This window comes from Monodelphis domestica, chromosome 1, assembly GCF_027887165.1.
Source record: "Monodelphis domestica isolate mMonDom1 chromosome 1, mMonDom1.pri, whole genome shotgun sequence".
In the NCBI taxonomy this organism is placed as follows: domain Eukaryota; kingdom Metazoa; phylum Chordata; class Mammalia; order Didelphimorphia; family Didelphidae; genus Monodelphis; species Monodelphis domestica.
In genome coordinates this window covers 530,804,160-530,817,376 of record NC_077227.1, presented here as the reverse complement: position 1 = coordinate 530,817,376, position 13,217 = coordinate 530,804,160, and the positions used below count along the sequence as shown (strand labels likewise).

Here is a 13,217-nt window from a genome sequence, read left to right as displayed (position 1 = left end):
TGTGGTATATGTTGGTGATGGAATACTATTGTGCTAAAAAGAATAATAAAGTGGAGGAGTTCCATGGAGACTGGAACAACCTCCAGGAAGTGATGCAGAGCGAGAGGAGCAGAACCAGGAGAACATTGTATACAGAGACTAATACACTGTGGTATAATCGAACGTAATGGACTTCTCCATTAGTGGCGGTGTAATGTCCCTGAACAACTTGCAGGGATCCAGGAGAAAAAAACACCATTCATAAGCAAAGGATAAACTATGGGAGTGGAAACACCGAGAAAAAGCAACTGCCTGAATACAGAGGTTGAGGGGACATGACAGAGGATAGACTCTAAATGAACACTCTAATGCAAATACTATCAACAAAGCAATGGGTTCAAATCAAGAAAACATCTAATGCCCAGTGGACTTACGCGTCGGCTATGGGGGGTGGGGGGGAGGAAAAGAAAATGATCTATGTCTTTAACGAATAATGCTTGGAAATGATCAAATAAAATATATTTTAAAAAAAAAGAATCAATCTTGCAAAATATGGTCCTGGTAATATATATTAATTGAGAATCAAATAGACTAAAGTGATCAGATTAAAATGCTAATAGGAACATGTAGAAACAATGTTTTTTTTTTTAATTTGAAAATTTTTATTTAATTAATCAATATTTTTCATGGTTCCATGATTCATGTTCTTTCCCTCCTCCCAATCTCCTCCCATAGCCAATGAGCAATTCCACTGCGATTTACATGTGTCATTGTTCAAGACCTATTTCCATATTATTAATATTTGCACTAGAGTGATCATTTGGAGTCTATATCCCCAGTCATATCCCCATCAAACATGTGATCCAGTAGTTGCTTTTCTTCTATGTTTCTACTTCCACAGTTCTTTCTCTGGATATGAATATTGTTCTTTTTCTTAAGTCCCTCAGAATTGTCCTGGATCATTGCATTGCTGCTAGAAGAGAAGTCCATTACTTAACATTTGATTGTGCCACAGTATATCCATCTCTGTGTTAATGTTCTCCTGGTTCTGCTTCTTTCACTCTGCATCAATTCCTGGAGGTCATTCCAGTTCACATGGAATTCCTCCAGTTTATTTTTCCTTTGAGCATAATAGTATTCCATCACCAACAGATACCATAATTTGTTCAGCCGTTCCCCAATTGAAGGGCATCCCCTCATTTTCCAATTTTTTGTCACCACAAAGAGCATGGCTACAAATATTTTTGTATAGGTCTTTTATGAAATGATTTTTTAAAAGAAAACGATGGAAATATACATTAAGAGTTGTAAAACTGTTTATGCTTATTGACCTAGAAATCCCATTTCTAGCGTTAGGCTCTAAGGGCATTATTGAGAGGGTAAGATGCTGGGTATGTATGAAAATATTCATGGAACCTTTATTATGGAAAAATAACTGGAAATAACAAAATACAATGAATGAGAGAAATGAGTGAATAGATTGTGATGTTTGAATGTAATGGATTGTATTATGCTACTAGAAATGAAAAATATTGGAGATATAAGAAAATAAGGGAAATATGTGAAGAAATGAAAATAGAAAAAAGAGAATAAGAATTATAAATACCATGATTACATTTTAAAAATAGCCACAAAATCATGAGAAAAAGGTACCCAAGTAAAACAAATCCAAAAGGAACTCAAAAACCGAGGGTATTTATATTAGCATACAAATATAATTTACATATTTTAAGCAAATTATAAACAATGTAGGGTTTTTGGTTTCACATATATTTTTTTATGAATTTGTTCATTTAAATATTTTGAGTTTTGGGGGGGGTGGTGGTAAAACATATAATTAAAAAAATTTTTTTAAAGAATAGAAACTTCTATAATATGAGAGATGGATAGTAAGAAATCAACTTAAAATATCTTGTGCTATTCCCAATAGAGTTTGTTTTCCTCTGATTTCAGACCTGGTCTCTTCATTCACTTGCTTTGATAGTAGATTCTAGTGGACCAATGTATCGTGGTTATGTCGAACCAACTTTGTCCCTAGTTCTCACATTGTTGTTGACAGTTCCACCATCCCATACAGAAGTTCATCAATGTTTGGGTCGATGTTTAGGTGCTATAATAACCACTGTTGGACCTGAACTGCAGGGTAAGTGCATTTCAAACTTTGATGTTAATGAAAAAGTAAACCCCTCTTTCAGAATTTTTCTTCTCAACATCATATAAATTTGAGATTTCACAACTCCATTTTATAGAATACTAGAAATACACAGCATCTTATTTTGAATGTAAATTAACTCTAAATGTAAAATGAACCTCATTTAAATCTTAAGATTTATCTTAAATCTTAATTTTAAATCTTAAGCTCTTCCTTATGTTTTCAAATATTTTCATTTTGCTCATGGAGAGAATTCTGGTTGTTGGAAAATGTTTAATCTTGGACAAATAAATCATTTTGCCACAACCTCAGTTTTTTTCACCTGGAAAACAAAGTTATTGGTTCTTATATAGACCATAGCTATGTGTGACCCAGGGCAAGTTACTTAGCTGCTCTCAGTCTTAGTTTCTTCATTTGTAAAATGAGGCTAACAATAGTACCTACTTCACAGGATTGTTGTAAAGATCAAATGAAAGTGGTTTATAGACCTTAAAGTACTAATATAGTGGAACTATTATTAATAATAAAATAACAGTTCTTTGAAAGAAAAATACAAACATGCAATAAAAAATATGATTAAATATTTTTTGAAAGTTTATATGATACAGATTGGTAGGATTTAGGAAAATATCTGAACCAGTATAGTAATTCTTAGATCATCCACCACAAGAATTATGACAAACATAAATGAATTAGCATTTACTTAGCATGAACAATTAATAAATGGTTTTTTTTTTTTTTTAAAAACCCTTACCTTCCGTCTTGGAGTCAATACTGTGTATTGGCTCCAAGGCAGAAGAGTGGTAAGGGCTAGGCAATGGGGGTCAAGTGACTTGCCCAGGGTCACACAGCTGGGAAGTGGCTGAAGCCAGATTTGAACCTAGGACCTCCCGTCTCTAGGACTGGTTCTCAATCCACTGTGCTACCCAGCTGCCCCCTAAATGGTTTTTGATAATAAAAGTTTGCCACTCTTATTTCTTTCTCCTTCTTCCTTTTTCTCCCCCTTCTTTTTCTTATTTCCCTATCTTCCTTTTTCTTTCTCACTTATAACTATGTCAGAACAATATATAAAATTATAATTTTCCACTTAGGCCATTTCCATCTATGAAATGGTTTTTTTATGTTAAGCAGATGATTTAAATGAATTTACTCTTTAGAATTTAGCTTTGAATATTCTCCTTAGTTTTATTTTTGATTTATAACATGATATCTTTTACTCAGGCTATATACAATCCCTTTAACATTTATTGGGGAACTGAAAATTGGGGTCAAGATGAATAAGTATATTTTGGGGGGGGCTATGCAACTTTTGGTGTTCTTTAAATTCTTTCAGATAGGATGGTAAAGGAGTTAAAGACTAGTACTAAAGAAGCAACCAGGTGGCTCAGTGTACTAAAAGCCAGGCCTAGAGATGGGAGTTAATGGGTTCACTTAACCACCCTTGCCTAGCCCTTACCACCCTTCTGCCTTAGAACCAGTACACAGGATTGATTCTAACATGGAAAGTAAGGGATTTTTTTTTTTAAAAAAGACTATTACTGAGAACTTTATCAGAAGCATTTTCTACCTTTTGAAGAAAATTTGAAATCCCCAGTAAAGTGGTTTGCCAGGCCCTTCATGATAGAATATAATTATTCTTAATAATTTTTGTGATAAGTCTAATCAAATAATTGCATTTCTTTAAATTTTCTCTTGTACCTGGGATTAGGGAATGGAGCAACAATCTCAACAATCCGCTCTTCCTGTTTGGTTGGTTGTGCAATCACACAAGACCACTCAGATTCTCTTGTTCAGGCAGCTGCCATATCTTGCCTCCAACAACTACATATGTTTGCACCACGGCATGTCAATCTATCCAGTCTGGTTCCTAGCCTTTGTGTAAGTATAAGACATTTTTAATTTACTTGTGTTAGGAATTGAAGAATTAAGGGAAAAAATGGTTGCTTCTCATGACTTCATGATTGTAGCTCAGCTTCAGCATTCATTTTCTAAACTCACTTTGTTTTTTAGGAAATGTTTTGGTTAATAACCCAAATCTGTTTTGACTAAGCCTTTCCCTTTCCAAACTCTGCTATTTCCTCAAACTTTGAGGGATGGGGATGAGGGATCCGATTGATGTCACATTCTTTCTTGATAGAGAGTAAAAGACATTTCTGGTTCTTTGACAAGCTAATGTCTACTATGTCATCTGTAGATCTTGTCATTGTAAAGGTAGAGCATATTATATATTTGAATCTCAAGCATTCTAAGCACTGACCATGAGATTTGTTTTACGAAAGTAATAAAAATTGTTATATTTTCAATTTTATTTCTTAAGGCAAGATTTTAGTTAATATTTTCTACATGATTTGGATTTTATACATTTTTTCTTTTTTTCAGTGTAGTTTCAATTTAGTTGACCACTGAACCTATGATTTAAGAGGATTATTTTGGAAACCATGTGATGAATGGATTGGAGAGAGGGGACACTGGAGACAAGGAGTCCTGTTAGGATTTTAAAACAGTGCAGGTGAATGGTGATGAGGGCCTGAAGTAGAGTAATGGACATATCTGTGAAGAGGAGATTGCTGAAGAGATTTTTTTGGTGATTGAATCATTAGGAGATGGTAGCCAATTAGAATAAAAAAAATGATTAAGAAGATATGAAGAGTCAAAGATCACTAAAAGATTATAAATTGCCTTTTTTTTTGTTTTGACTTTGTAGTTTGGTTACCCAATTCATGATTGACTTTTACTGGATCTTCTTAAGGTCCTATAGGATATTATTTTTTAGATAACTTCTAAATTAAACTTTAAATTATTTAAAAGTTTGTCTTTGTACTTTTAACCTGTCTGCTTACAACTAGTGTCTTCTTTCCACAGCTGTCACTTATATAACTGAAAAGTGCCACAAAGGAAAAAAAGATATCTAAAAATGTTACTTCTGCCTATTGAGGTTCCAGTTGTCTTTTGTTGCTAATAACCCAAAGAGACATGTGTTAAACATTATTTGAAAAAAACTGGTATTAGGAGTAATAGTACTCATTTTTACCAGTATTTGGTTTTCTCATCCTCATTTGCCAGCCATAATTATTATATGCCTTTTAAAAAATTCCAACTTTTTAGTGGAAAAGATTTTGAATGCGTTGAGTGTACAGTATATTGTTAACTACACATGCTTAAGTAATAGTAATTCCAGTGAATAAGTTTAAACCCCATTTCTTTTTTTCTTTTTTTAAACATTATTTTATTTGGTCATTTCCAAACATTATTCATTGGAAACAAAGATCATTTTCTTTTCCTCCCCCCCTCCCACCACCTCTCCCATAGTCAACGCATATTACACTGGGTATCACATGTGTTCTTGATTCGAACCCATTTCCATGTTGTGGGTATTTGTATTAGAGTGTTCATTTAGAGTCTCTCCTCAGTCATATCCCCTCAACCCCTGTAGTCAAGCAGGTTGCCTTTCCTCGGTGTTTTTACTTCCACAGTTTGTCCTCTGCTTGTGGATAGTGTTTTTTCTCCTAGATCCCTGCAGAATGTTCAGGGACATTGCATTGACACTAATTAAACCCCATTTCTTGAGTGAATTAATGAGATTATCCCTACAAACATCCTTATATTCAAATCTTTTTTCTTATCATGCTCTGTCCTCTTGATTTCCTTTTGACTATCTGGATTTTTCCCCATTAGATATAAAGTTCCAATTTCTAAATTGACATTCCAATAGCTTATAGATGTGATTTCTTGGGGAAAATCCATTTTCACCCTCTATTTTTTTTATAGTTATTAACATTTTATCAGAGTGATGCAGTATATGACTTGTCTGCCAAGTAGCTTTAATTGGAATGTAAAGACAGCTTAGTCAGACAGGGCATTTCTTTGGCTTCTTTGTGTTTGGTCTTTTTTTTAAAGCAATGTAATACAAGCAGTAATTGATGGGTAGCCAAGAATAGTGAAGTAGTTAAAATTAGCATTGTTAACTTGGTGATTTTTCTGATACTCTATCATTTCCTTTTTTGTTTTCACTTTTAGTAAATTGATAGTTTTGAACATTTATTTGTTCACAAGTTTAATAGTTCACTAACAAAGCTTAAGAATCATTATATTTGATCTCTCAAATGCTATCAAATAGTTTATAGTATAATTCTTTTTTTTTAGGATGTTTTAGTTTTAGAAAATGAGGTTTATCTTTACATCATATCTGAACTCCAATAAAGTAGGGTTTTGATCTTAAAAAATTATTGTCTGTATGAGGAAAGAAAAAAATTTAATCCTCGGATATACTCAAGAATTTTGTAAGAGGACATCTTATTTACTTTCCTAAAGAATAGATAATTCTCTTAAGTTTGCTGAAATCTTTTGAAGAAAAAATTCCTTGGCCTAATTAGAGCAATTTTTTCTTAGAAAAACAATTCACACTTTGCATACCTGAGATCTTTTAAAATTATTGTAAACCCTTTCTTAACTAGTATTCCTATAAGGTCTGCTACTATGCCCTACTTGGCTCATATTTGAGTATTGTAATTATTTTCAATAACATTTTAAAGTTACTACTAAACTCTTGAGTATTCATATTAACATCTATTTTACTAAGGTTACAAAAACAAATCTTAAAGTTATTAAAATAAGATGCAAAATTATTCTTAATATATATTCAGATAATTATATTTCTAAGAATGACTATTTTTTAGCATGACGCCTTTGGCCAGCAGCTTTAAATATTTCTTAATTGCAGTTTCTGTTTTCAGAGATTTTTCCCAGTTCAGGCTTTACTAGGATTTACATCTGTGTGCTGTCTGGTGGGAGATAACTTCTTATTAGGAGTTAAAATTCATTTTTACTAGTTTTATTAACTGTATTTTAATAATAAAAAGGTCATTTTAAAGTTAGATACTGATATAAACACCGAGAAAGCCCAAGCTTTCTTGATATGTGTCTGAAAGAATATCAGGCCTCTGTTAGATGTTACCTATTGAATAAGGAGCAGTGGTAATATAATCTACCTCAAGTTTCATTTTATAAGGAAGATGAAATTTTAAAAATCAGAGGAGAAAATGGTAAAATATTTATTTTTGATTTAATTAAACCTAGGGAAATGTTAAACTGATTAATAATTTGTGAGTACTGTGCATACCTCCTCTTCCTTCCCCAAAGCAAAGCAATTCCTGTCTCTCTTCTTGCAGAAGTGGAGTTCAAAAAACCCATTTATATTAAAAATATGCTATAAGGCCCTTTGCGTTTGGTATATAATTATATGCTTAGGTTTTCTATTTCTATTCTTAGATTCTATTTTGAATATTTGAGAGTTCTATATATCTTTTATATTTTGGTAACAGGACAAGGAGAGAGTAAAGGAAGATGAGTAAAACTCCTGATGGTGCCCTTGAACTTTATCAGCAGATTTATGACTGCCTGGATGCATATCACAATGATTAGGATACTCCTGTTGCTTCCTATTTTCCCCTTTCCTGTGATACTGATCCTAACTCTGGCTTCTCTATCATTCTTACAACCTCTCCCCTTCCCCCCAACATATCCCCCTCTCCCCCAGCTCTTAATGAGTATACTGCCTGACTCTGTCTTCCTTTATACTGCCACTCCTTTCCTTCTTCTAGGGGACTTCTACGTGCCTGTAGATACTTTCTCAAATGCCCTAATTTCTTCCTTGTTCCTCAGGGTACTCAAACCCCCTAAACTATTCTTTCACTATGCTTCAATTATCTACACACAGGAGTGTTCATATTCTTTTTCTTGCCATAATCTTTAGGGGTCCACACATTTTGGATTTTTTCTACTTTTTCACCATGCTCCCAATAAACTTATCATTGGGATATATCATCATCTTGCAGGATCTAATTAGCTTTGATATGTATACTTCATCTGTACCCTCCTCTCTTCTGTTTGAAAGATAGAGTCATGAACTTTTCAATATCATTTAAGGAGGGATGATTAATATATCTCCTTAGATATCTCATTTTCTACATGACTGCACTCATTTTGGAAGTCTTTTTCCAATTACCTACTTCTATCAGTTACCTTCTCTCTTGTGGATTATATTCCTTATTATATTGTAAGCTCCTTGAGAGCAGAGGCTACCTTTCTTTTCCATATTTGTATCTCTAGCATTAAACTAGGAATTGTGCCAGTGCCTAGCATGTAGTAGGCATGTAACAAATTTTTGCTGACTATATTCAAGAACTCTGAATTTCCTTCATTTGATCATAATTTTTTATCTTTCTTTATACTTCATTCTATCTAGACCTACTCTTTGCAACACTGTGACTTTTACCCCCTCTACACTTTAGTGCTATTCTTCACTTTTATCATTGCTCTATCTGTAGTAGTCTTCTTCCATCCTAGTCTTGAACCCTTGGAGAACCCAATTTGACTTTATACTATTTTCCATCTTTTTTTTAATTAAAAAAAATTCCTCTGTTCTTGAATCAACCCCAAACTTTGAATTACTCTCACTATTCACTTCCTCCTTCACTCCAACTAAATGAAACTGGAGGAAATCCCAATGATGGATATGCCATAAATATATTATAGTCTTACCTGAGCCATCACTTATAGCCATTACTCTTTCCTCATTACCTGTCTCACATTCCACAGCTTTTGTTTCAAGCCATTTTCTTTCCTCAAACCATCCTTATCTCACATCCATTTGACATCATCTTCTATATTTTCTTTCATTCTAATTTCTAATGATGCCCTTATGCTTACTAGGGTCAAATATTTTACATGTGTTTATTCCATTTTCTCCATCAGGAGTCCTTACCATTATTCCATAAATTGAGGAAACATTTATTAAGTGCCTACAATGTGTTGGGCACTGCAGTAAGTGCTAGAGGTACAAATAAGAAAAAATATCCACATCCTCAAGGAGCTTATAATTTAATGGAGGAAGACAAGACAAAAGGAAACAGAAAAGCAAGAATGTAAAGGGTACTTGGGGACTACTAGGGATAGGTGGAAATAAAGCAGAGCTGCTGGTAGAAAGTGGAAACATACCTATAAAGTGTTTTTTCTTTCCTGATCTTGTCTTTCCCTAACTACTGGCTCTCTCCCTACTATAGCATGTCCAAGTCTACCCTAATACCCTCACTAGATCTTACCATGCCTACTAGTCAAGCAACAAGCACATATCAACATATTAAGCATTTACTATGTACCAGGCACTGAGCTAAGCACTTAGGATACAAATAGAAGCAAAATGAGATATAGTTCCTGCCCTTGATCTTATATTTTGATGGTTGAAGATATTACATAAAAGGAAGCTGAAAAGTGGGATATGCAGAGAGAAAATAAATTCTCACATTTGGGGCATAGTAGAGAAAGCAATCATGGAAAGTCAGGAATGAGGACTGTTATATTTAAAATAGTTGAAGAGTATAAATTGTGATAAATATAAGAGTGTATGAGTAAATTTGTGACTGCAAAAAATATATTTCACTACAGTGTCTTGGTTTTAAATCAAATGTAAGGTGGTCGCCAGGGAAATATTCCCAATTATCAATATACCCGTCAACTGGGTTTTATAGAGAATTTAATTAGTAACGACTTTTCGTGCCAATGGACCCAGGCTTCCAATGCTGAGAGAGTGGGACTGTCTCTGTGCATCGACTTTTCCACTTAAATCTTCATGCACAGGTGTCTTTGTGCACAAAAATGCACAAAGACAATCGTCATCCTCGGTTCGAGAGACAACCAACACAATGAGAAATTAAAGAAAGAGAGAAAGAGTAAGAAAGGAATAAGTATGAAGGGCCTTAAGCCAACATGGCCTAGACCTGAGTCTTAAGAGAGAGAGATCAGTCAGTCAGTCTTTTATCACTCACTACAAGGTCTGTCTAAGCAAGGATTCTAGTGACACCAGGCTAGCTCCATCTCAGCTGACTTCACCAGAGAGAGTTCCAGCCAGAGTCCTCTTCAAAGAGAGATCCAGCCAGAGACTGTTTCAAAGGGCCTCTCTCCAGAGCCTCCAGAGGGACAGAGTCCCCTCAGAGGAGCTCCAGTGAGACCTCCTTAGAGATTGTCCTCCAAGAGCTTCCCTTCTCCAGAGCCTCTCTCAAGAGATTCTTCCCAAGTGATCCTCATCAGATTTCTCCAAAAGGATTCTGGTTTCTATGACCATTATCATCATTTCTATAATTGTTATTTCTAAAACTATTATTAAACTGCGTATTCCTTCCAATCATCTTACGAAAGGTTCTACATTTCATCATTTTGTGGCCCTTCTCACAGAAGTGGCAAGTTACTGATTTATTTGTGAATTCCCGCAAAGGGGCTATAGTTTCTCCCTTATTTTTCAATTGTCTCTTTAACATTTCAATTTCTTTCTTTAAATTTTCCACTGATGTATCATCTTCCTCAGGTCTTTTTACACAACCTTTATAAGCATAGGTTGCTACTCTCCTCAATTCTTCAAGGTCCATAGAGTCCCAATTAGGACAGCTAGTTCTAAAGTAGTCTTTTACCACTGAACAACAATTCTTAGCAAATTGCCTACGTATTTGTCTAATGTCTCTTTCTCTGGCTAAATCAAGGTCCATATATGTATTCCCTACGTCAGTAAGTCTGTCCATAAATTGGGAGGGTGTTTCATCAATATGTTGTCGGGTTTTTTCAAATTTTGACCATTTTTCAGGTCTATCAGAGCAAGCTCTCATGGCTGTCAATAATGCTTCTCTGGTCTGGTTTAGTTTTGTGTAATCTAGTTCAACATTGGGGTTCCAATGTGGATCTTCAGTTGGCCAATAACTTCCTTTTTTACCTCGTTTTTGATTAGCCAGAGAGACGATATTATTTTTCTCTCTCTTTGTTAATAATGCTTCTAATATATTCTCAACATCCAACCAAGTGGGGTCAAAAGTTCTGAATATGTTCTCTAATTTTTTTATGATTAATATTGGTTCATCCTCAAATGATGGCATATCTTCCTTCAATTTTTTTAAATCCTCAGGGGTAAAAGGTGTATGATGTCTTACAGATACCAAGTTTCCATTTTTATTAAAAGTGGGTACTTCCCTTAAAGGAAATAAGCTATCTGAATTATTTGGTACTCCTGTTTCTAGGCTTCTTGCTCCATTTTCAATTGGGTAAGTCTGAGAAATAGAAGAGTTGGGCACATTAAAAGGAAGGGTTTGTTGTTGTCCCATGGTGCCAGAAAATTCAGAGGTAGGGTGTGAATTTAGGTTGGAATATGAACTTAAAGTGGATTGTGTAGGGTGAGAAGGAGAAGGCAAGGAAGAAGTGTGAAAGGATACAGAGGTGTTTGGATTGGAGGAATCGGTAAGGTATGAAGTAGAGGGATTAAGATCAGAAGTATGGGTAGGGTGTGAACTTAGAGTTGATTGTGTTGGGTCGGAAGCATGAGCAGTGGGAGGAGTGGGTGGGTTTTCTGAGGCCGAGGGGGCAGGGAGAGGGGTGGGTTCCTTAGAAGCAGGGGGTTCTAAGGTCGAGTTGGCCGGAGGAGCTGTGTCCAGAGTTTCTGATAATGTTCTTAATTCTCTTTTAATGCTTCTCATAAAAGCTACAATTTCTCCCTGACTTTCCTCTATAAGCTCAATCCGAGTATTTAGTTCTGCATATTGTTGAGTAGTAGAAGGAACACTTGGTTGGTTTGACTGAGAAGAGGGTTTTTTAAAGGAATACAATATTACAGCTATAAAAATCAAAATCCCAAGGGGGAGTACTGTGTTGATTATATTTTGCCATAAATTCCATGGTATGAGAAATTTTAGAGAGAAAAAGAATGCAAATTTTACAAGGTTGGTCATGGAGCTCAATAGCCAGTTGTTAAGTATGTTGTGAACTGGCTGTAACCACATATTTCTAAAGTAAACGTGGGGAGAAGGACAAGGCCAGAACTTTTCCCAGGTTTTTCTTAATCTTAATTTAGGCAGTTGTTCCCTAAAGGAAAGGATTTAGAAAAAGTTCTTCTAGCCAGGACTTTAGGGCCCTGTTGCTAATATCTAAGACAGCTTAAATTTAAGGAGAATCAAAAAGGTTTTTTACTCACCTGTTCTTGCAGCTATAATTTTGAAGCCAAGTTAAAACAAAAAACATAACTGACTGATAGGCAAGTAATAAAGCAAAGAGATAAAGGAAAGAGATTTCACAGAAGTCTTTTGAGGGTTTTCTCACCAACTTCGTGATCAACCATAAACTGTAACAATTAAAATAGTTGTTACAGGACCAAAGAAGAATGAGGTCATGACCCTTGCTAGCCTGAAGACCTTTCCTTAAAATAGAAGTTCTGGTAGAAAATGACTAAGAATGAGAGACCAGAGGTATAGATAGTTCTTATAGAAAGAGAAGGCTACTGAGCATAGTGGTGATGTCTTTCTTTCCCTTCTCATCTAAATTTCTTGAAGAAATCATCTACAATTGGTACTTTCACTTCTTTGCCTCTTAAACCTTTGAAGCAATTTGACTTCTGATCTCATCATCCTTCCAAAACTGCTCTTTCTAAAGTTACAAAACTAATGAATGATCTTTTCTCCCTTCTCATCCTTCACTCTGTATAGTGTTTGACATTTTTGTCATCCTTCTGGATACTATCTCCTCTTAGAGTTTTTATGATTTTTTCCCCCCCTACCCCCGGCCATTTTCTCTTCCCTCCTAATCTTGACCCCTTGGAGAATGAGTTCAACTCTACACTATCTTTTTTTGTTTTATAATATTTTTATTTCTCCTTTCTTTCATTTTTAGATTCTCTGGGTTCATTTGTATTATCTCTGTACAGATGATTTTCGGACCTATTAATCCAGGCCTAGTCTTTCTTGTCTTTTTAGTCTTTTAGTTCTGTATCATCAAATGTCTGTTGGGCATTTTGAGCTAGATGCCCTATAGGCATAAGAAACTTAACATACAAGTTATGTTTTCATATCTCATCTTTACCTTCAAATCCACCCCTCACCCAGACTTTCCTTTTACTGTTAAAGGTACCTTTATCCTTTTAGGACAACATTTTTAAAACTGGTGTGTTCAATTTCTCATGCTTACTCCAGCTTCCTTCCATGGTAATTCCAATCATTTGTCAAATCTTTTGAATTCTTTCTTTATATTTTCTTATCTGTTCTCTCTTCAGCACACACCC

The 13,217-nt window shown here is 34.8% G+C and overlaps 1 protein-coding gene across 2 annotated transcripts in view; it reads left to right on the top strand.

Moving 5' to 3' along the window:
• Positions 1 to 13,217, top strand: part of HEATR5B (HEAT repeat containing 5B) — a 147,087-nt gene that overhangs the window by 68,000 nt on the left and 65,870 nt on the right. For both annotated transcript variants that reach the window (XM_007476089.2, XM_001380840.4), the window contains 2 exons: positions 1,933 to 2,122; positions 3,840 to 4,009. In XM_007476089.2, the coding sequence (XP_007476151.2) occupies positions 1,933 to 2,122; positions 3,840 to 4,009 (360 nt within the window). The remainder of the gene's footprint in view (positions 1 to 1,932; positions 2,123 to 3,839; positions 4,010 to 13,217) is intronic.